Below are 25,468 nucleotides of genomic sequence, written 5' to 3'. Positions count from 1 at the left end.
ACAGAAGTTTTTTTCTCACAGTTCTGGAGCCTGAGAAGTCCAAGATCATGACTGTGGCAGATTCAGTGGTCAGAGTCCATTTCCTGGTTCATAAACAGCAGCTTTTTTGCTGTATCCTCACATGGTGGAAGGGGCAAAAGATCTCTCTGGAGTTCCTTTTATAAGGACCTAATGCCCTTCATGAGGTCTCCACCCTCATGACCAAATCATTTACCAAAGGCTCACCTCCTAATACCATCACATTGGGGGTGAAGATCTTTCTATTTTATTGAGGTATAATTGATTTACAATGTTGTGTTAATTACCACAATACAGCAAAGTGATTAAGTTATACATATAAATACATTCTCTTCTTATATTCTTTTCCCTTATGGTTTATTACAGGATATTGAATATAGTTCCCTGTGCTATACAGTAGGATCTTGTTGTTTATCCATTCTATATATAATACTTTGCATCTGCTAACCCCAAACTCCCAGCCCATTTCTTCCCATGTCACCCCCTTTGGCAACCACAAGTCTGTTCTCTATGTCTATGAGCCTGTTTCTGTTTTGTAGATAGGTTCATTTGCATCATATTTTAGATTCCACATATAACTGATATCATTTGGTATTTGTCTTTCACTTTCTGACTTACTTCACTTAATATGATAATCTCTAGTTGCATCCATGTTGTTGGAAATGACATTATTTTAGTATTTTTTTATGTCTGAGTAATATTCCATTGCATATATGTACCACATCTTCTTTGGGGAGGGTCAGGATCTTAACATATAAATTTCTGGGACACACAAACACTCAGTCCATAACAGTTACTATTCCTTTTTCTTTCCAAATTAGTTTGTGTGGCCGTGTGGAAGAACCACCACATGAGGACAGTGACCAATTACTTCATCGTCAACCTTTCTCTGGCTGACGTGCTCGTGACCATCACCTGCCTTCCAGCCACTTTAGTAGTGGACATCACTGAGACCTGGTTCTTTGGACAATCCCTCTGTAAAGTGATTCCTTATTTACAGGTTATTATTTTTCACACTTTTGGGGTTCAAATACAGAAACTACTGAAAAAGTATAGTCATTTTCAATTATAGTCATGGCCCCTTGGTAAATTACCTAGTGAGCTAAGAGAGAAATATATTTGCTTAAGGAACTGGTAAACTTAAGGAAAATAATACCAGGTAAACAAGGTAAGTTCTGAGTAAAAATAAAGTGTCAGAATTCTCAAGTCATCAGTAAATGCTACACAAACCTTTTTGGTCTCTAATTTTCTGATTATAAAATAAGGAACTTGAACAAATTAATGATTCAGCTTTTACCAGTCCAAGTAATTGAGGACTATCTCTTTTTATAAGTAATCTCATTTACTACTGAAAAATCAAGAACTATATGATCAAAGCAGTACAGGGAACAGGTTTTAGTGCTGGTTTTGAATTAAACTACCAGGAATCTGGTAGAGAATCTTTGGAATCTCTATTCTGCAATTCGCCTATTGTATGCTATTGAGCCAAATACGTAAGCTCTTTGAGATTCACTTATTTTAAAAGATTAATAATTTTAATTATAGCTATCTCCTATGGTGGTTGGATTAGTTTACTTAGATAATTTATATGAACCACTTGGCATAGGGATTACTCTCTGGAAGATGATGACCTTATAAAAACATAGTATGTTCTCAGTAAACATCAGTCATGGTCATCAGAATTAGATGTTTTATTGTTCAGTTTTGAAAACAGCTTTCCTATAACTAGTTTCTCTACAAGGAATTAAGAACAAACACTTCCAGAGAATAATTTTCTGATTGATATTCTGATAGCTAAAGTCTTTAAAATTTTTTCCAAGGTGGTGTCCAGAGCCACAGTTCTAAAAGACATGGATTTCCTTTAGCAATTGGACAGTGAGTGAAATGGTGGCCACTCCCTACTGGTTCCCTCGACCACCCTCCATCTCCTGATATTTACTCCATCCAGGCTCCCAGTTGGTTTCATAATATTTGGAGGAAATGACAATATGCTCCTGATAATGACAAGTTGGGGCAGATAGAACAATTGAATCTAGATACAGACCTTACACTCTTCAGACATATAGACTAAAAATGGATCATAGACCTAAATGTAAAATGCAAAACTATGAAACTCCCAAAATATACCATAGAAGAAAACCTAGACGACCTTGGGTGTTTTGATGACTTTTTATATATAACACCAAAAGCCTGATGCTTGAAATAAATCACTGATAAGCTGAATTCATTAAAATTAAAAACTGCTGCTCTGCAAAAGTCAATGTAAAAAGAATGTGAAGACAAGGCACAGACTGAGAGAAAATATTTGCAAAAGACATGATGATAAGGAAATATTATCTAAAATATAGAGAGAGTTGTTAAAACTCAACAGTATGGAAGCAAGCAACCCAATTAAAATATGAGCCAAAGACTTTAACAGACACCTCACCAAAGAAGATATACAAGTAGCAAAGAAACATATGAAAAGATGTCCCTCATCACATATCATAAACGAAATACAAATTAAAATAATGAGATATCACTGCACACCTATTAGAATGGCCAAACTATGGAACACTGATAATACCAAAAGCTGGCAAGGATGTGGAGCAACAGGAATGCTCATTCATTGCTAGTAGGAATGCTGCAAAATGTTACAGCCACTTTGGAAAACTGATTTTTTTTTTTACAAAATTAAACATAGTCCCAACATATGATCCAGCAATTGCATTCCTGAAAATTTACATCCACACAACAACTTGCATGCAAATGTTTACAGCAGCTTTATCTATCATTACTAAAACTTGGAAGTAACCAAGATGTCCTTCAGTAGATAAATGGGTAAATAAACTGGGGTACAACCTGATAATAGAATATTACTCAATGATTAAAAGAAATTAGTTATCAAGCAGTAAAAAGACATGGAGGAGTATTAAATACTTATTACTAAGTGAAAGAAGCCAATCTGAGAAGGCTATGTACTGCATAATTCCAATAATATGACATTAAGAAAAAAGACAAAACTATGGAGATAGTAAAATATATGAGTGGTTGTCAGAGGCTGGAAGGGATGAACAGGCAGAGCACAGAGGATTTTTAAGGCAGTATAATGTAGGATATTATAATGTTGGATACATGTCCTCATACATTTGTCCAAATGTACAACATCAAGAGTGTACTGATTATGGTGTGCCAGTGTAAGTTCACCAGTTATATCAAAAGTACCACTATGGTGGGGGATGTTGATCATGAGGGAGGCTATGTGGGAACAGGGGGTATAGGGAAATCTTTGTACCTTCTCCTCAGTTTTGCTGTGGTCTTAAAAGTACTCCAAAACTAAAGTCTTGGCAAAAACAAAAGTTGAGAGAGACCACAAATGGCTCATTATTAGAAATTATATAAATTAGGCTTTTGGGTCTGAAATGTTACAAAGAGATCTTTACCTCAATAGTTCTTCAATGACTCATTATAAACAGAAATAATAAATTTTTAGGTCAGACCTCACTGAAAGACTACTAAGTGGGAAATGCCATGAAAGTTTAAGCCTCGCTGCAAGCATTAAGTTTAACTGCGAGGTTAGTTTTGTCAGTCGGCTGAAAATCATGAATGGGTTACAAAAATAAACTATAGCAAAATTTTTTGAGAGAAAGAGTACATTGGGCAACAGAGAAAAATATCACCATAGAAAAAAATCAGTAAGCAATGCGTCTTATGATTATGTAGAGACACTGGGAAAATCATAAATAGCATAGAATTCTAATATGTCACCATTTCTGTGGTGCTTCCAGAAAGCATTTTTTAAATTCTCTTGGCTCCAGTAACCACCCAGGGGGAAGTTTGGGGAAATCTTCTTAAGTTTTAAGATGGCTTAAGTTGCCCAGAATCTTTTGTTGGCTGAGTTGTTCTCTCTGCAAACCAGAAGTTTCCCTGATGGAGAGTGGGGTGATGGAGAGGGATGCATCACCTAGTAATAGGTGCAGCCCTGCTCTAATGCACAGCAATACCTTCTTATAGACAAGGTATTCCAGATTCTCTTATGTGGATGCAAGGACAGATTGAAAGCAACGTGCAGCCATGAGTGATGCAGAGCCTGGGTCTCTCTTAATGTTCATTATGACAGTATTCTTTCCAGCAGCACAACTTAACAAGTCTTACAGTTGAAAGAACATCTTCATCTCTTGATAGCTTCTATCTGCTTCCCTATAAAGTGTCCAGTTTAGTCAACTGGACTAAACAACAGAGGATCAAAAGTTGATCCTCTTCTCCATAGATCAAGGACAAAACTGTTGATAACCACAAGATCTGACCCATTCATTACCTCATTCAACATTACTTCTTGATGGAAAGTTGTAAATGCACAAAAATATTGAGGCACAGGTATAACTCACATCTTCAAATTCTCTCAATATTTATTATCCATTTTCCATAGAATTTTCCTAAATAGAAGGAATAAGGCCAATGTGCAATAAGCCAATCATTTGAGTAGTTTTTTTCCCTTAATTGTGATGTTCTGAAAGCAATGGTCCCTCATACGATACTTATGTCCTACTGAGTATTTAAAAACATATACAAAACACCCAGCCAAATTTTAAGGTTATTTGGTTGCATTTAAGATTCTTTGGACATTTACTAATCTCCTATTACTTATATGTTATTTTTCTTCTAAATACAATTCAATGCAACCTTTAGATTTATGAGTGGTATGCTGTAAGACTTCAGCAAACTCTCATCAATCTTAAAAATCTTACAAATATAATAAAACTTAGCTAAATAATTAAAATGCCCCTTTTATATCTTTAATCACTCCATAAGTCCACTACCATTAACATTTATTGGGCTATTTGCTGAATAATTATCATGAATTTCTAGAAAAAAATATAAAATATTTCACTTTTCTTCTCACACATACAGGAGAAGTTGACTGCTTTTTCAGAGTGACTTTTTTTTGTAAGTGCAGAAGAGGTTCTGCACAGGAAATGCCAGGAAAAGTAGAATCAAAGCCAACTGAGTTTTGGATGTTGGGTGATGGGACAGGCTCCCTCACTCTCAGTCACACTTCTCCACCTTCCAATCCATTAATGCCTGTCATCCAAACTTGTGATTTGGCAAAATTTCCATTTCTACTTGTCATGGATCTCTGAGTCCCTTTTGTCACATTTATATACTAGCGTGAAACTGAGTCCTCTACCAAAGAAAGCTTCCCACGTTGCCCTGAACACAGGGTACTCATAGGATGGGTGCAAGATAAAGCACCCACAGCAAAAGAAAGTTCACATCATCTCACTTCACTCACAATGTTCATGATTTGCACTACATTCATTTCTTAAATGATTTATTATCAAGATGACTTGAGCTAATATCAAAATCTCAATGAAAAAGGCACCTGGAAGTGTACTCCTACAAGTGAAAAGCAACAACAAAACTCTCATTTATAATCACTTATAATAAGGTGTAATTATATATCCCCTTCAATAAAATCATGTAAATTGGATGCTAATTGAATACTATAGTATATTATACACCAACAGATGTAGTACTCAAGCAGTAACTATTAAATCACTGATGGTCAATGGTCCATGCAATTGATTCTACTGCTAGATTAACCAAACCAGCATGTTCTCTCATGAGAAGGTGCTGCACCCTGGCTCACTGTTGGCACTGGACAGCCATCTCTCAAGTGCACTGTTTTGAATTGATTATTACTATCTAACAATAGAGGGAACTAATAGAAATGACTTCAGAATTTGAACCACACTACTTCTATCCCATTCACCCATGTTGATTAGAATTCGTGAAAAATAAAACACTAGGTCTTGATGAGCATTTTACATTTCTAATTGCTAGAAAGCATAAATATAGCCCTGGCTCAGCAACTATGAAAGGTCAACTGTGCAGAGCTAGACAATCACTGACTTATTCCCAGGTTGGCAAGAGTATGGAAGGGCCCTGGGTGCTTGACACGTTCTCAGGGAAGAAATGGAAATTGGAGGAGAAAGGGACAATTGAGAAGGAGGTGTGAATGCTCTCTGAGGCAGCACCAAGGAATTGCCAGGTGCCATCAACCAAGCCTTCTCTGGTGGAGTTCATCCCTTTAGGATTACACTTAAAATGAAATTAACCTCCAAGAATTTAGCATAGTTTACACCTTTATTTGTAATTTCTATGACTGCACTTCACCAAAAAGCAGTCTGTTCCTATTAAAAGCTAGAACTCCAAGCTCAGGAATAGAAGAGAATACTAATAGTATAATGACCATCATAATGTTATAATCATAATAAGGAATAACAAACACTTACACAGCATTTATATACCAGCCCTGGACTAGGTGTTTCACATCTCAACTGACAGTTTCTACAATTCCATGGACAGCTACGATTATCATACATTCTCACACAGATGAGAAAACTGAGGCGTAGAGTGGTTAAGTAACTTACCCAAGGTCATGCATTTGGCAAGTGCAGTGGGGCACATACCCAGGAGACCCGGTAGTGGAATTGACTCCAACCACACTCGGCTGCCTTTTCCAAAGAGAATCAAAAGAATCAGAGTTGGCAAGCATCTTATCCTATCATTTTACTCATTTAATAGAAAAACAAATGAACAAACAATAACCCATCCACATTTTACCTACAGCTCTTAAGTAGGGGACCCATATTGTGCAGCTAGCTGGGAGGAGATGAGAATGGATATGTGGTCCTAATGCTTAACCCAGAGCCTTTCCTCCTGTGCTGGACCAGCCCTTAGATCCCTCTCACTCATCTGTACCTACAGTCAGTGCATCGACAAGGAAGGTCCTGATGTAAGAAGCAGAGAGACCTGCTCATTCACATTTTATGGGATCAGTACAACTAGGACAGAAAAATATAGAAAGATAACTGTGCCATGTATATTACATTAGATTGAGGCTTATGACTATTCCTTAATTCAAAAAAAATATTTATTAAGCACATCAAGCACTGCGTCAGGTACTGTTTTGTGAACACAACAGTCCCTCCTGCCATTGGTTTTTGTTCTGGTAGAGAAGATAAGCAGTAAATTAATGAATTAAACAAAATAATTGTACTATAAATGTTGAGAAGAAAATAAATAGAAATCTGTAAAAGAAATAACAGAAAAGAGCAAGAGGCTTGTTTTTAAAGAGAGAGTTTTGAGATCATTGATTTTGTCAGAACCAATGATCCAATCATCCAGTATAGAATATACTAAATATAATTACATAAACTGATCATGTGGGGATAAGCATGCTTGACATGTTTCTTTACTATTTTCTTAAAGTTCCAAGTTAAAGTATTGTTTGTGGTGCTATTATATAGAAATCTGGATTGGGTGAACCTATATGAATTTTAGAGGCAGGTTGCTTATTCCAGCAATGAGCAAACTATGGTAATGAGATTCATATAGAGAATTATTTTTAATCGTGACTCATGCCTTTCTTTGGGTGCAACATGTTGGAAATGAACTAATGTACAAATAGCGTTGATTATTTAAAAATAGGAAATGAGATACCTATAATTCAAAAATGCTAATTAAATGCAATTTCAACCAGATTCTTGTATGATAATTTAAAAGAAATACATGTCATTGTATTATTCTCTATAAGTTACAGAGAATTTTCCAGTTCAAACTAAACATATATATTTTACTATTTTTTCATTCCAAGATAAGATTTCCCCTATCAATAGAAAAATTTCAAGACAAAATCATGATTATCATTATTTAAAGAATGCCATATTATAGATTAAAACAGTTAGCATAAAAAAATGATTACAAGGCTTGTATAGTACATTTTATGTTTAATGGAAAAAAGGTATTCTTTTTCCTAATACATTTCTAATATTGTTTTTTGGCAGAGATTTTTCTTTTCTTAATAGAAAGCACTTGTGTGAAATGTTTTTTGACAACTTTGAATCTGGTTATCTCTGTGCCTATGTTTCTGATAGGGTAAAAGTACTGAGAGTGGTCCATGTAACACCGGGTACTTCCCTTGTACTACTTTCTTTTCTTCTCTAGACCGTGTCCGTGTCTGTGTCTGTCCTCACACTGAGCTGCATTGCCTTGGATCGGTGGTATGCGATCTGTCACCCTTTGATGTTTAAAAGCACAGCCAAGCGGGCCCGGAACAGCATCGTCATCATCTGGATCGTGTCCTGCATCATAATGATCCCTCAGGCCATCGTCATGGAGTGCAGCACCATGCTCCCTGGCTTAGCCAATAAAACCACTCTTTTTACAGTCTGTGATGAGCACTGGGGCGGTAAGTCCATTGTGACCCTTACATTTATATGACAGCTGCAAATTGAAAATCTGTTTTGCATAGCCCTTGTAAAGCTGGCCTCGTGTATTTTATTGGCATTTGTTAATATCTTTTATTTTATAACATGGTAGAACATAGTATTGCCTCAGGTGTCAGGTTTCCTAACGGGCTTCAAATACAACTGGATTTTTCATTTTAAAACCATGTCTGGCCTGGGAACATGGATGTCTTGCCCGTGGACCTATGCTGTTCTCTGAGTCAGATTAGCTACACACATTTTCTCTATTCATAATATAGTAAACTGATACATTTTATCACTGGCATAATTATTTTCTGACTTAAGAATTACACTAATTATGAAATTATGAATCTTTTTTTGGTTTCCCATCTGATATGTTCAGTGGTTAAATTTAAACAATCAAGTTTGGAGGCCTTATGCTCTTTTGGTTCAAAACTCTCAGCAACAGTCTTTGAGGTTTTTCTGTAATAGTGGAAACACCTCTATCAATGCCTGGTGATGGCACAAATCTGGACACAGCAAAGAATGAAAGAAAATAAAATAATCCTGCATTTCAACACTAGTTACAAAATTATCATACGGAATTTAAAGGAAACAATCTGTTCTCTTCTGGGTAAGTATATTACAATGGCTCATATTTAAACTGTAAACATTAGGAAAGCATTTGTTTATTGGAAAGATATATCAACAGATGCAGTGCACGCCAAGGATTGTTCATGGACCTGGTATTTTCAAGCATATGAATCTCTGAATTCATGCTAATTCCTACCTTGATTCTTTTATTGGAACACTGAAAAGAGGAAAATCAGGAACTGAAAAATTAGGCATATGTTTTCACTGCAGCAAGATAAAACTCAAAAGACACTGAGATTATTCCATATGCTATCCAAAGACCTATAATAATTAAATTTTCAAAGTTTGCTTTATCTATTACTGTAAATATTAAATACGCCTTTTAAAAATTGAGATTTATCCTTCCTTTCAATTGCAATTCTTTTGCTGTATTCCTTTCTGTATTTTATTCAGTTTTTCCCAAGTTTCCCCATTAACAATGAAGACAAAAACAAAATGTGTAGAAAGTTCCAGAATGATAGAAGTATCCCTTAAGTGTCTTCGGTCCCATTTATTTAATGCTCAAACAACATCTTGAGTACTTAAGATATGTCAGAAATTGTGCCAACCTGAAGAGAAATAGACTCTGCCCAAGGGAACACATTGTATATAATGAGGCTGAAATACAAATAAATAAAGGTTTATAGTGTGATTAGTATTTTAATATACTTATATACTTGTGCTAGGAGCACAAGTGAGAGGACAGACTCAGTCCTGGCCATGTGAACAAAAGTTTATAAGGACCTGCTAACATTTCAGCAAAGCATTAAAGATGAGCAGGGAGGAAGCTCATGGGACAGTTCATTTGCTCAGGGTTTGAACTCTGTTCTCTCAGAATGAACTTGTTTTGCCTTTTTATTTGATTATGTCTTAATGTTTAAGTATCTCACTTATTTTTCAGTTTAAGAAAGATTTAAAAAATGTGGAGATTCACTAGCATGAGTGTGATTCTCTTTCAGTGTACAATTTAATAATTTGGCCAATTAAGTGATGATAATCTACCAAGAAAAAAAATGAGCAGGGCTTTTCCAGACAAGGAAGAGGGAAAAGGGTGTCCTAGGAAGCAGGAAAACTCACACAATGGGCACCATCCCTTAAAGAAGAAAGGAAGAGAGTCCAAACTTGTAGTTTCTGGAATGTGGTCTAAAGAACTGTGTTTGGGAAAATGTGGGCTGGGGGTCAAATGTGACATATCTCTTATTATTATCTAATTCCTATGCAATGAGTTATATTTGGAAAAGAGCCTAAAGATCTCTTGATCAGAATGCTTTAGTTAATCATGATGAAACTGAACCATAAATTAAATTATTTGCTCAATATTATGAAGCAAACAAGCACATTTAAATATAAGTGTTACCAAACCCGGGTTCGGCTGCTCACCACTCAGAAGTCAATACTCCAGAGGCAAGTGTCAGTAGAAAGGAAAGGTGTGTTAATCAGAAAAGCTGGCAATCTGGGGAGAAGGTGGACTCATGTCCTGAGACCACCTCCAAAGATTCTGCTCAGCCCTGACCATTTTTGAAGGGAAAAAAGGGGGAAGAATCTCAGTGAATCATCTAGGCAGGAGTTTGGATTCTGCATCATTCTGCATTGAGTGCAGGCTGGCTGACTCTCTCTTCTTTATCTTGCCCACATGGGCTGCCTGCAGGATTGCTAAGGGGGCTGTTGGGCGTAGAGAGCTAGTCATTCTTTAACTATTTATTTCTTCATTCTTACTTCTTTTAATCTAGGAAAAGAATCCACAGGTTAGGCAAGGCACCGTGTGTGTTCAGGAGAGCATAAGTCAGGAGTTAGTTTCAATTGCCTAGTGATCTCATTCCTATAATCAGATTCTTTTAAGGTTAGAGGGGAACAGAAATGGGTAAACAGGAAAGGTGCAAAAGAGCTGCTTTCAGAAGCTTCCAACTCACAAGCTGGGATTCTTTAAGTTTAAGGAGATGGTAATTAGATTAAAATTCCCACCTATTATTCAATATGTGTCAGTAATATTTCCTCTAAAGTATTTGGGTAATTAATTTCATTTATAAGTCTGTGGACTGATTTTATAAACTTGTCCTTTTTTTAGTGTTGCCCTGAATGATGAAGTTGCATTAACTCCCATGAGCAAAAGGATTGCAGAACTAGGGAATCCCGTTAGTCATCATGATTAAGTAAATAGCTGCATCATTTCCTAATTAACTTTGAGCAACAGATATAAATATATAAAAGGCATCCCAACCTCTCAAATTTTATTACTTAACTATAGAAGGGATATTTTCCTTAAAAAAAAGAAATTATTGTCAAATACCTAAAAATCTAAACTCAGTCTTCAGAAGTCATTTAGGAAAGCTATTTGAAAGTGATTTTATATTAGCATATAATTACTTAAAATGATTTTAAAAGCTAAGTGATACTGAATTGAGTTGATCATCCACAAAATCAAGCAATAAAATCTATGAAATTAGTTTTTCATATATTAAATGAAATTATCAATAACTTCATGTTTTTAAGAAGAACATAAAAAATTAAAAGCAGGTTCTTATTATTCTGCTCATTAGACATTTAGTTTATTTTAATGATTTTTACAGTAACATAAGTTTTGTTAATATAAGCTATTTATAAATCTAGGTTTAACTTAAAATTTTAAAGCTTGGACACATATGTGATAGTCACAACTTAAAATCACCATAGAAAATTATATTTTACAGGGTTAGCTCTCTAAAGTTCAAACATCTTGAAAGTCCATTTAGTCCAATTTTAAAAAATTTGTTGTGAAATATCTTTTATTTGAGTTTAACTCATAAACTGATTTCTTATCTTTATCCTAAGTTAAATCAATGATTTGGTTATAAAAGTAGACAGAGATATAATTATTGTTCTACAACCAATATTACAATGTGAAAAGAGTCAATAAACTATGTGATCACCTGATTCATATCTATCGAATAACTTTTAGGAAAGTCTTGCAAATGCTGTCTCACTCATGGTGCAAAATAACTGAGAACTCCATCTTACTGGAAATAAGACCACAAATATGTAATATTTTATGGATACATTACTTCTGCAACTCATTATGTTGATCATTGCCTATGGCTTGTTCAAAAAAAGACCACAAACTGTTCAGTTCTTGGCAGACACACTTGACACTCAAAAACAAATAAAATGTGTTAATATTTATTTTAATGATGTTTAAATTATGTTTTTGTGTATGTTCACTGTTTGCATCAATCACATCAATTCACACTTCTGAAAGTTTAAAATTCTTCCAGAATTATAACCATACTTTCTTGATTGCTTGGTTTGTAAAGGCATAGTTTCACAGGATAGATCCTATTGGAAGAAATTAACTTTATTTTCCCACTCAATCGGAGATATGTTTTACCAGTAATTCATCCAACTTTTAATGAACATGTACTGTTTGTCAAACATTGTTTTGGATGCCGGGGATTTATAATCTCCCTCTTCTTGGATTGTACTGCCAAATTATTCTTTGGTGGTCTGAAAACTAATAATAATAGTGGAGCCCTTCCTTATATTCAAGCTAATTATAGTATCTGGCCAATTATGAGATTTGGAAAGTATATACATATGTGTGTTTATTAATAGGAACATTTATTGAAAACACTAATTAGGGAGAAGATAATAAAATATATTAAAGATTCAGATAAACTTTTATGGATACATGAACTTGGAAAAGACTGTCCAAATTGAATATTTGGAAAATTATATTTAACTTAATTTTCCATTGAATCCTTGAGAGGTGTCACATGAAGGAGAAAATGTTTGTCATTTTTAGATAATTATATTAACATGTTCACTTAACAATGGATCTTAACTCACCTAAGAGAAGTTAAGCTTTATCTATCTAATACATTACATTTTTCTTTAATCTCTGATTTCAAAGACTAAAGAAAGATCCACATTTGCTCCTTATTTGTTGGTTTGATATACATACAAGAATGTATGCAGATTATGCCATTCATCCGTTGAGAAGAGACACAAAATTTTAACGGTTGTCAATCTTTTTCTTTTTTTTTTTTTGTGGTACACAGGCCTCTCACTGCTGTGGCCTCTCCCGTCGCAGAGCACAGGCTCCGGACACGCAGGCCCAGCGGCCATGGCTCACGGGCCCAGCCGCTCCACAGCATGTGGGATCCTCCCGGACCGGGGCACGAACCCGTGTCCCCTGCATCGGCAGGCGGACTCTCAAACACTGTGCCACCAGGGAAGCCCCCGGTTGTCAATCTTTAAAATGCTGTTTTCTAATTTAAGGAATGCTTAAGTGAACAAATTTCATGTAGCTACTTTCTAGACATATGAATGTCTTAAAATATATTAAAAATATTGCTTATCAAGTGCAGAGAAACTTCAAAGATAGTTTCAACATATATAATTTAAACTTTCAATGGCATTTCTGAGTTTTCAATTAGCTTAGACTCTAAGCATGAAATGAGGAATCTAAGATGATCGTGTTTCCCCAATTATCTATAATAATCTCTTTATTAAAACAATCTATCTTAGCCTGCAAGTGTAATTTTGCTAGATCAATTTTTCTCTGTGTTGGTGTTCATTATCATAATATGCATTTACCAGCCAATTACATATTTTTCTAGCAATTTATAAATATACCAGTTGCAGAATGAGCTTTCTTTCCCGTCTGTTTAAAACTCCAGACTTATCACAGTGATGGTATCCATCTCTGCAGTTTAAAAATAAATGACCTACCAAATCTACCTTTCTCCACTCACTCAATTTAATTGTCTGATGCAGACATCAGGGATTCACAGGTATGTAAGCTTTAAAGGTATATTTTTTTTGTGGGAAGCTTATATGACACTTTCTTCAAAACAAATAGAAGTTCAGGGCTTCCTGGTTGCATAATGGTTGAGACTACACCTGCCGATGCAGGGGACACAGGTTCGTGCCCCGATCCAGGAAGATCCCACATGCCATGGAGCGGCTGGGCCCATGAGCCATGGCCGCTGAGCCTGTGCGTCCAGAGCCTGTGCTCTGCAAAGGGAGAGGCCACAATAGTGAGAGGCCCGCGTACTGCCAAAAAAAAAAAAAAAAAAGAAGAAGTTCAAAGCCATTCATGTGCCTGGGGAGTGCTGAGGTCACTCTCCAGCTCCTTTGAAATTGGCTCTGCAAATGCTGCATGGCACTTTGAATGCTGTGGCGCTTCAAAGGGAAAGGCTCTTTGCTATTCCTCCAGTCAGGCTGCTCGGATTCTATCACTTTTTATGTAACTGGCTTGTTTTGCAGGATAAACTTGAGAGGAAGTTAGAAACTGAAGCTGATGAGCTAGATGTGAACCACCTGGGCCCCAGAGAAGCTAAAAATGACACATCAAATTGGTCTCTTAGACTTCCTGGTAGCACACACACCCTGCTGTATGCTCTAAAGATTGTAGTGGATAAAAACATCTAAGAAAGAAGACAGTTTTAGGAATAAAAATAAGAAGAATATTAAACTCTAGAAGATAAGACTATGAAATCAGTACTGTGGAGGATATGTTGACTTACTACAACGTATACAAAATTCCTCTCTAAGTAAGTTGTGCATGTGTGTTAATGCATGTACTTTTAAGGGTTCTTTAAACTTAGATATCAAACCAATATGGGTATTTTCTTTTTTTGATATCCATCTTACTTATCAAGGATAAGCACATATAGGATTGTAGTGATTGCTTATTTATCATTAATTTTATGTGCACAGGTAATACGTATCACATATTGATATGAGGATATGTTGATATGTTTAAAATATATTCAGTAAGAATTCAAGGAATGTTCAATAATTGTTATCAGTCATTATGGTCATCATTATAATTATTATTGGTTAATCCTCAGTATAAATTTCTCTTACCACATTTGATCACATAACTGAGTCTTCATGCTTCTACATATTTTCTGAAGTAACGAAAATAATAAACTCCATGAAAGTGATAGCATTATCTTCCATAATAGTGTAGAACAAATCCCATTGCCAATATCAAAGTCGAACTAAGTTATGTAATTTTTAGAATTAAAAAAAAAACTTTGTTTTATTAGCATTTAGTTAGAATTGTATCAAATTATTGGCATTTAATATTCATGGTATCCATTTAGGATATATTGTTTCTTGTTTTACATTTAAGTAAAAGTAGCTTGATCAGTGTGATATATTCAAATACTAGTTAAAGGGAAATATCCCTTAAAGTGTTTTAAAAGTCAGTAATGGATATATTTTAGAAAAATTAAAAATTAATATTAAGCCACAGTGCCACTCGATTGACTCCTTATAAATGCCCTAATCTGTGATATATATTACCTGTGCACATAGAATTAATGATAAATAAGCAATCACTACAATCCTATATGTGCTTATGCCTGATAAGTAAGATGGATATCAAAAAACGAAAATACCCATATTGGTTTGACGTCTAACTTTAAAGAACCCTAAAAATCTCATTTTTATTAAAAGTACATGCATTAACACACATGCACAACTTACTTAAAGAGGAATTTTGTATATGTTCTAGTAAGTCAATAAAAATAATCATTATCAAATGTTTGCTGTTTTATTTTTCCAAAAACTTTCTGAATTCATATTTGGAGATACAAATGGGAATAGTTTCTCATCTCTCAAGAGAGGAATGAAGAGGAATCAACTTAGTTTACTGTCTTTTTCCATTTTAACAAAAGCATTAGCAATTAAGTTTTGATTGAGTAATGTCCCTCCTTGCAAATCCAAGTTTAGGACAATCCAAATTAATTTTTATTGATTAACCAGATGTAATTAAGAGAAAAAAAGGCTTTTTGATAAATGAACACTTGACTGGATAGACTGTAGTAGCACAAATTAAGAAATGGCTAATTGTTATTCCTCTGTGAGTAGATTACATGACATTAAGACTTTGCATGTATTACTTAAATGTAAGTAGTTAATATTATAAATCATTTTTCCCTTTTGTGTATATAACATAACAGTAAAATCATATAGAAGTAATTTTGAAGGCAAAACATTGACAGATACACTTTTAAAAAGTCTATGAATTATAATATTTTATTATTTTAACTTTCATTCAGGTGAAATTTACCCCAAGATGTATCACATCTGTTTCTTTCTGGTGACCTACATGGCACCACTGTGTCTTATGGTGTTGGCCTATCTGCAAATATTTCGTAAACTCTGGTGTCGACAGGTAAGTGATTTCAAATAACTTTCTTGTGTTTTCTTTAGGATGTCCTTAAAAACAAAATTTAAGAGTGAATTGAACCAATATAATATGCTTAGCAAAGGATTGTGTGTTGTTCTGAAATAATGAGGCCTTAGTCATGAACATATGTCTAGGTATTTTTTTAGGGTGATGTTTAGGGAATGTTATTTATGAACTGCCTTAATAACTAAATTTTAAACCACTGTGATTAATCGACTTGATTTTTGTCTAGGAATAATATTGTAAAATTTACTTTTTATGAGAAATAACAAATAAAAAATCCTTTAAAGTTTCCTGAGACTTTAAGTAAAGATGTATGTAATACATTTTTGATGAGATGTATGTAATACATTTTTATTATAGGGTTAAATCTCCAACTTCAAAGATTTTTTTTTTTTCAGAACAGTAGAAGAGTCAGGCAGAATTGAGAATTTTAAAAATAGTTTATGCTAATTTGTAATGCTAATTTGTACTGAAATGTTAGATAATTTTGCTATGTATTCATTCACTCATTTATTAACTCAGTGAATGTATTCATTCACTCAGTTATTCATTCATCAAATATTTATATTACTTTTGCATGCATGGCTGATAAAAAGCTAAATGTTCTAGTCTGTGTCATTGGTGAATTCATAGTCTAGGGGAAGGAAACAGTTCCAGGGCAAAAATCCCCTTAATAAATATAAGCACAAGGGATCAGAGAAAAGCTCAGTGGAGGTGGATCTAATTCAGACCAGGGGACATTTAAGCTGAATCATGATGACTCTAAGGAAATCGACGAACATGTAAAGGTACAGACAAAGAATATAACTCAGCTTCTAGTACTTGTAAATTGTATCTTAAAATGCCACATTTCTCAGAAATGTATCTCTTTTTTCCTAAATTTATTGCCAGTATTTTGAGCTTATCAGGCTTGTGGAAAGCCACACCCTTAGTCTGTTTGTTCTGACTTATTTTATCCAACTGAAAGAATTTACTGGACCACTTTACTCATTGAAAGGATTTCATAAACCTTTTATTTGGTTTTTGTCTGAGGATGAATCTTAATCTGGGTCTTCTTCAACCCTTGTTATTCAAAGCGATTTTCAAGATCATCTTTTACTTCTTGTATATTGAGCAACAGTTGTGTTTTTCAACCCCGTATGTCTTATAATTCCAAATGTTTTCATTTCCTCTATTTTTGTAAAGAAGTCACTTCTTTTCTGACCTTATAACTGCATTCTGTTCCACAGTCTTTGTAACTAAAATAACAAATGTGTATCATTGTAAACCATGAGTGGTGATTTTCCACATCCTAGGGATAGTTTCCTTAACAATCTCCACCTGGCCAGTGGGAGTGAATGACCAGAACTGTTATAATACAGAAGTCAAAAACACAGACTCAAGGTCCAGACTGCTTGAGTTTAAATTCTAACCCTGCCATTTAACAGATGCGGGAGTTTTGTCAATTACTTATATTTCTGTGCCAAGCAGGGGTGCATAGCACTTACCTCACACTTATTAGATGCATTAATTCAAGTGCCTCAAGCATGGAAAGCGCTCATTAAATAAAATATCTTAATAGTATATGCTGTTATTTGGCCTTTCACCTCATTCTGCTTATATTTCTAAAATAATAAGCATGTGTTGGATTGATGTCTGTGACTACTTTCTTAGATAAATCTCTTTCATAGTACTTTTAAGTAACATGATAATGACTTTATATTTGTCTGTCTGCTCTAATCTACTAAGATGGAGACAGTACACACTAGCCTTGATCTTGTAGCCCTCCACCTAGTACATGCATAGCACATATCAGTTGCTTGATAAATATAAGAAAAAAATTAGTGGAAAAATAAGAGAAAGTGCTGGGAAAGTTTAGATAGAAGAGGAAAGAGAGGAATCTATTGCTCAGTTACTCAGAATGAAGAAGTTCATAGAAAAATTAGAATTTGAAAAATTCTTGAAGGAGAAAAAACTTTGATGAGCATGTAGGAATAAAGATAATTTAGATTGATATTTTAACTAAGAATATTCAGTGTTAAGTGCCTTTCCTACTTCCATATTTTTACTGGGTAGTGTGCATTAAATATAAGAGACGTTTATCTTTGCTTATTCATTTATTTACAGAAAGACATAACTTTAAAATTTCTTGGGTGTACATAAATGTCTTGTTCATCATTATCTTTCCAACACTTAAAATGTTACCTTGCACAAAAATGTATTCAAAAAACGTTTGTTAAATAATTAGATAGGGCTTCCCTAGTGGCACAGTGGTTGAGAGTCTGCCTGCCAATGCAGGGGACACGGGTTCGTGCCCCAGTCTGGGAGGATCCCACGTGCCACGGAGCGGCTGGGCCCGTGAGCCATGGCTGCTAAGCCTGAGCGTCCAGAGCCTGTGCAACTGGAGAGGCCACAGCAGTGAGAGGTCCGCATACAGAAAGAAAAAAAAAATCAGATAACTACCAAATCCCAACCAGTTTACTTCTTCATTATTTAAGCTTATAGTTCTCCATTTCTCAAACTCTAAAGTAAGCTCAAAATTGTATTGCAGGTTTAGAAATAATTCACATTCTTTTGATGAATTATCTTGGTTAGTACAAGCCACATGATCCAGAAGATTTGCAGTAAAATGCTTGGGCTGTGAAACTAAAAACATTTACAAACAGATTACAATAGAAAACAGCAAGTTCATCTGAGTTCACTTTAGCAGCCACGATAAAGTAAATTAACCCCAAATGGTGATTATGTAGAATTATGCTTGAGCAACTATCAAATTCCAACTGTTAATGTCTCTAAACAGAGTTCCAAGGCATTATGTGTGTCAGTCTACATCAAGTGAGCCATCAAAGAGAGGGCCTGTCTTATTTGCTTAAAATTACAGAGATGCATGGAATCTGTTACATTCTTTGAAATATCTAAGTGTACGATTATTAATGAGCAAAGTGTCTGTCCTTGTCTGACTTTCTCAAGAATTTTAAACCTCATTATGTTAGCTCAAGTTCATTAGCCCCATGCACAGTGAGGTGAAACAAACGAAAACTCTGGAGTTTGGAGCAGAGGAAGTTTATGGCAAGGCCATGCAAGGAGATGGGTGGCTCATGCCCTAGAAAGCCCCTGAACTCCCTGAAACAAAGCATTTTTAAAAGCCAGGTGAGGGAGGGATGTCACAGTGTATGTGATCAGCTCATGTACAATTCTCTGATTGGCTGATGGTGAGGTAACAGGGTTGTGTCACAAAGCTTAACATTATCAGTCCTTATCCATAGACTCTAGGAGGCCTGGGGCTATGTGCTCATGATTATCAAGTAGTTAACTTCTTCCATTTGGTGGGGTTTTTTTTTTAATTAGTTTCTGCTTTATAACAAAGTGAATCAGTCATACACATACATCTGTTCCCACATCCCTTCCCTCATGCATCTCCCTCCCTCCCACCCTCCCCATCCCACCCCTCCAGGCGGTCACAAAGCACCGAGCTGATCTCCCTGTGCCATGCGGCCGCTTCCCACATTTGGTGGGTTTTTTTCACATCTGTAAAACAACTCAGGATATGGGGGAAAGGCCTGTCCCTAGAAGGCCCCATAGGGTCCTGCTTGCTTACAATGAAAATAATTATCCAATGTTTTGCTCTAATCAAAGACTTAAATATTCTCTCTATTTGACAATGTGTCTCAGAGAACTCATTCAGTCTGGAAATTCTACAGGATCTTCTCTAGAACTCCTCTTTTTAAGACTCACTAAATCTTAACTCTTGTGTACCTGACAGCATTTTTTCAGTTCTAACTCTCAAATAATTCAACACTTCAATCTTACTCATTATATGAACTCATATTAATTCATTCCACAAATATTTATTGACCACCTACCATATGTCTGGGACTGTGTGAGGAGCTGGGGATGAACTGTACTGATACTTGAGTCTGGAACTAAATTTCAACTTTCCAAAGACTAAAACTTTGAAAGAACTTCCTTGTTCCAATTTTTATCACATTCTCATCTACTGCCCTTTATTCTTCAACATTCTTCAAAAAGAACTTAAAATAATTAACATTAGATGATAACAAGTCAGTTTAGTATGAGAAAATAAACAGCAAATTGTAATTGCAGAGGCAGAATCAAATGGCAGTAACACAAGTTCACACAGAGAGATAAAAGTAACTATGTAGGTAAATATAGAAGAGAGTATAAATATATTTTTGTTTGAAATTCTTTTCTTCTCCTATTTGACTTGAGATAACATTGTAAAGCAATAATTATAAAACTGTGAATCTTCAGCTTATAATGTACAAAGATGTAATTCAAAGAAAGGAGGAGGGAATGAAGCTATATTGGAGCAAAATTTTTGTATACTATTGAAATTAAGTTGGCATTAATCTAAACAGATTAAGTTGTTAATTATAATCCTCAGGGCAACCACTAAAAAAAAACCCTCAAAAATAATGTAGCGAAAAAAACAACAATAGAAATAAAATGTTATACTAGAAAGTATCTGTTTAACACAAAATAAAGAAGCAATGGAGGAATAGATGAACAAAATAGAAACTATATATATATATATATATATATATATATATATATATATATATATACACACACACATATATAAACAAACAGCAAAGGGAGACATGTAAATTACACCTTCTCAATAGTTACATTAAATGTAAATGAATGAAACACTCTAGAGGTTGGCAGAATAGATAAAACAAACAACAAACAAACAAACAAAAACCTGATTCAACTGTATGATGTCTACAAAAAATACACCTCATATTCAAAGACACAAATAGATTAAATGTAAAATAGAGGAACTATGCAAACAGTAACCAAAGGAAAACTGAAGTAGCTGTACTGATATCAGACAAAAGAAACGTTAATAAAAAGTGTTACTATGGGTAAAGAGAGATATTTCAAATGATAAATCATTCCATCAAGAAGATATAAAAATTCTAAAGCTATATGCACTTAACAACTGAAGCCCACAATACAGGAAGCAACAACTAGAAGAATTAGGTGGAGAAACAGACAATTCAATAATAATAATTGAAAACTTCAACACTCATCTTTCAGTCATGGATAGAAAAACTAGACAGAAAATTAACAATGACATAGAAGACTTGAAGAAAACTGTCAACCAACTAGACCTAATATATCTATGGGATACCTCTTCAAAAGTAGCAGAATACGCATTCATCTCAAATGCACATGGAATAGTCTTCAGGTTACATCTTACAATAGTCTATAAAGCAAGCCTCAAAGCATTTTAAGTGATTGAAATAATAAAAACGTACATTCTCTTGCTACAATGAGGCAAAGAAAATAGTTATGATACTGATCATAAGAACTTAGCATGTGCATCTAAATTCTAAAAGAGAAGTGCCAAGGTGGAACAAAGAAAAAAAAGTTGTAAAGGAGTGATAAAGTTAAAAGATTGCTATTATTTTGAATGAGATTTATTGCATTAAATCTATAGATCAATTTGGGGAAATTGACATATTAACAATATTAAATCTTATAATCATGAACATGTTATATCTCTTCATTTATTTAGGTCTTCTTTAATAGCTCTTAACAATTTCCATAATTTAAGTACACATAGTTTATCCACATTTTGTTAAATGTATTCTTAGAATACATGTTTTGCTATTGAAATGTGTTATTTTCAATTTAAATTTAGAATCATTTATTGCTAGTATATAGAAATACAGTTGATTTTATTGCTTTAGCGTCCTGCATATTGCTAAATTCATATGTTTAGTTCTAGTGGCATTTTTGTAGATTCCTTAAGACTTTCTTCATAAGAAATAATGTCTTCTCAATAGAGGCAATCTATATGCCTTTTATTTATTTTTCTTTTCTTCTTGTACTGGTTAGGATCTCCAGTACAATGTTGAGTAGAAGTGGTGAGAGAAATCTTTGTTGGCTTGTTACCAATCTTAGAAGAAAGTGTTCATCTTTCATGTTAAGTAGGATGATACCCTAAAGACTTTTCATGGATGCCTTTTATCAGGTTGAGAAAGATTCTCTCTATTACTAGTTTACATGCAAGGGTGTTAAAGTTTTCAAATGCTTTTCCTTTCTCTATTGACATGATCATGTTTTTTTCTGTTAATATGATAAATTACATTGATTGATGTTTTTAAATGTTAAACCATTACTGCATTGCTGGAATAAATCTGCTTTTTTGAGCAAAATTTATTATCCTTCTATTTATTGTTGGATTTGGTTTGATATATATTTTTTAGGGAATTTTCATCTCTATTCATGTGAGATATTTGGTCTGTGGTTTTCTTTTTTTTTCATGTCTTTATCAGGGTTACTGACTTCATTAAAATTTGTTGTAATATTATCTTTTCTTTGAGTTTCAGAAAGAGTCTAAATAAGATAGATATTATTTATTCTTTATGGTTTGATTGAATACTACATCAATGAACCTATCTGGGCCTGGAGTTATCTTGTTTTGTTTTGTTTTGTTTTGTTTTGTTTTTTGTAACAGGGTTTGTAAAGACACTGTCAGTTTTGGTTATCTTTTTTTTTCATGGTGTTTATCCATTTCATTTAATTTCATTGAGTTTACAAATTTACTGGTTGTTCATAATATTCTCTCATCCACTTTTTAATGTTTGCAGCACATTTGCTTATGTTGGCCACAAAGACTTCTTCAGACAGGGCAGGTTTCAATGTACATCATCTACATGATAGTTCAAATTCATAACTGTGATAATACCTCCACCAGGATGTTTTTTCACCTCAAAGGTGATTTTAAAGTTTATTTATGATATTGGAATAAAAGCAGTGTGTGTGTGTGTGTGTGTGCTGTGTATGCTGTGCATTGTGTGTCTGAGTGTAAGGGTGTGTGTTGTGTGTGTATGTGTGTGGGGTGTGTGTGTGTGTGTGTGTGTGTGCGTGCTTTCCACAGTCAGGGATTTTTGAGCCACCGCTGAGATGACAGGGAAAAGACCTTCTCACATGGACAGTCCCATAGCCTGGATCTCTCAAAAGCCCTTTTGTATGACTATTATTGCTTTTATGTAACTAGGCATGTGTTAAAAAATTTGCTAACTTCCATATCAGATTGTGTCGAAGTTTATAAATGGAAATGGTGCATCACAACGGGAAAAAATGAACTTTGCAATCAGACAGACCTGAATGTAAATTCTGGCTTGTCACTTATTAAAGATATAGACTTGGATATTTTATTTAATCCTTCTCAATGTCTGCTTGACCATCTATAAATGGGATTTACAATAACTTATTATTAAGAATGCTTTAATGATTACTCCAGATTGTGCATCATTCCTGGTGCTCAGTTAAAATTAGTGATTTCTACTGATACTATGCTGACTTTCTCTAGACATACACAAATTATTGATGGGGATTATTGTATGTCTCTTCACAATGAGTGCAGGATTAACCATCTTCTATTTAGATCATCATCTAAGAGGGGACATCATTTCTGCTTTTTTTTTTTTTTTTTTTTTTTTTATGATTGCAGGAACCATAGTTATGCTCCCTGTGGCAGTTTCTCTTTATGGGAACTCTTTCTGATGGTTGCAGAAGTCATCAGATGAAGGATATTGATTTTTTTCCCTCAGGGTGGCATTGAATAACAGATTGCTTAAGTTTAAATGATCTCTTAGAGATCATTTAGGAAACAGTTCAAGGCCATTTAGCAGACATTAATAGGGTTACTCATGCTACAGTTTTTCTGGAAATTTCCAACATCCTTTGCAGCTTCTCCTCAATTATTTTTAAAAATGACTATCTATAAAAAAGACTCATAGAAGAGGAAAGAGTCTCAGTCAATGGATAAGAAGATTGAGTGGGGCCACCACGATGTGAAAAGATCAGCCTACATGGCAGGACATACAGAATCTGAAGAGAAATCATTTATCAGGTGTTTTTCAATTTGAGGGCAGGTTTTCCTTAACTTCATTTGCTTCTTTTTGAGAGAGAATATTTATATTCAAAAGGAGCACCTTAATTAATTAAGTATCATTAATTTATCTGTGTGGAAATCAAAGTAAAATTCTGTTCTCAAATTAAAGATTATCTAACAAACTTGGATCTTGTTATGGATAAAGCAACAGAATCCATCCAACATCCACTGTGAGAGGCACATTGGTCTGTTCTGGCTTGCAGCACAGAGATAAAAGCAACAGCTGAATAATCTTAATAGAACTAGGATGTTCTTATGGTGTGCTTGTTGGCACATTTTACTCTTAAAAAATTACACATGCTGAATGTTATTGTTTTGCTCACTAATCCCTATCAATCTTCATGAGCTTATAATTAAGACAATATTATACTTGGAGGGACTCCCTGCTATTATCAAATAACTTTGAAAAGAAGTGGAAAAGTACAAGTTGTGTAACTGTTGTTACAAATTCCAGCTATTTGAAACGTTCATGGAAGACAAAGGATATTCACGGTTTTTATGTACATTTTAAAGGGTCGGTCCACAAAATTTTGTAACAACAAATGATAAGCAACAGAGAATATTTTATTTTATTTTTATTCCTTTATTCAAAGGTTTGCCTTAACCAAACCTGAGAAGCAGAAAACCTAATAAAAAGCAATAGGTAGTTAAGTCCTATCTCTCCATCTGGCAGCAGGTGGCAGTATTGATGCATGAAAAACTATGCAGGTTACTTTTGCAACTACCTGTTAGGTTTTCCTTCTGTTTCAACTCTAGGTATCTGAGCTGCATCAAAATTCCTAGTAAGAGCTCTTCTTCTCCAGTTTTCAGTTCTCTCCCTTTTAAATTAAGAAGATTTTCTTTGTTTTCATATAGTTTTTTAGAGTAGTTATAAGTTCACAGAAAAATCAAGTGGAAGGTACAGAGATTTCCCACCTCTCTCCAACCTCCATTCATGAACAGCCTCCCCATTATCAACATCCCCTACCGGACTGATACATTTGTTAAAACTGATGAACCTACATTGACTCATCATAGTCACCGGAAGTTCACAGTTTACTTTATGGTTCACTCTTGATGTTGTACCTTCTATGGGTTTGGATGGTGTATTCAAATACATTGTATAATGTGTAATGGCAGGTATCCATCATTACGGTGTCATGCAGAGTAGTATTTTCCCTGCCCTAAAAATCCTCTGTGCTATGCCTATTTATCCCTCCCCCCATTACCCGTGGCAACCACTGATCATTCTTCTGTCTCCATTGTTTTATCTTTTCCAGGATAGCATATAGTTGGAATCTTAGGTAGCCTTCTCAGACTGGCTTCTTTCACTTAGTAATATGCATTTAAGTTTCCTCTCTATTGTTTCATGGCTTGATAGCTCATTTCTTTTTAGTGTTGAATATTATTCCTTTGAGTGGACAACTTCTCTTTTTATAAAGAGATATCGTTTCCATTTGCAGCTCTCTTTAGACCTCAACAAAATAGTGATGTTGCAACTTTTTTTTTTCCACC

General features: G+C 34.5%; 1 protein-coding gene across 1 annotated transcript in view; it reads left to right on the top strand.

Annotated features, from left to right (window-relative positions):
* Positions 1-25,468, top strand: part of HCRTR2 (hypocretin receptor 2) — a gene marked incomplete at both ends in the record, with an annotated part of 141,721 nt that overhangs the window by 108,945 nt on the left and 7,308 nt on the right. Inside the window, 4 exons of the mRNA XM_082637721.1 lie at positions 840-1,018; positions 8,008-8,251; positions 15,929-16,044; positions 23,820-23,932. Coding sequence (XP_082493847.1) covers positions 840-1,018; positions 8,008-8,251; positions 15,929-16,044; positions 23,820-23,932 — 652 coding nt within the window. The remainder of the gene's footprint in view (positions 1-839; positions 1,019-8,007; positions 8,252-15,928; positions 16,045-23,819; positions 23,933-25,468) is intronic.

The sequence above is a fragment of the Mesoplodon mirus genome (genome assembly GCF_964341445.2).
Source record: "Mesoplodon mirus genome assembly, chromosome: 12".
NCBI classification, from domain to species: domain Eukaryota; kingdom Metazoa; phylum Chordata; class Mammalia; order Artiodactyla; family Ziphiidae; genus Mesoplodon; species Mesoplodon mirus.
Note: the sequence above shows the minus strand (reverse complement) of the source record. Positions and strands in the feature narration are given on the sequence as shown.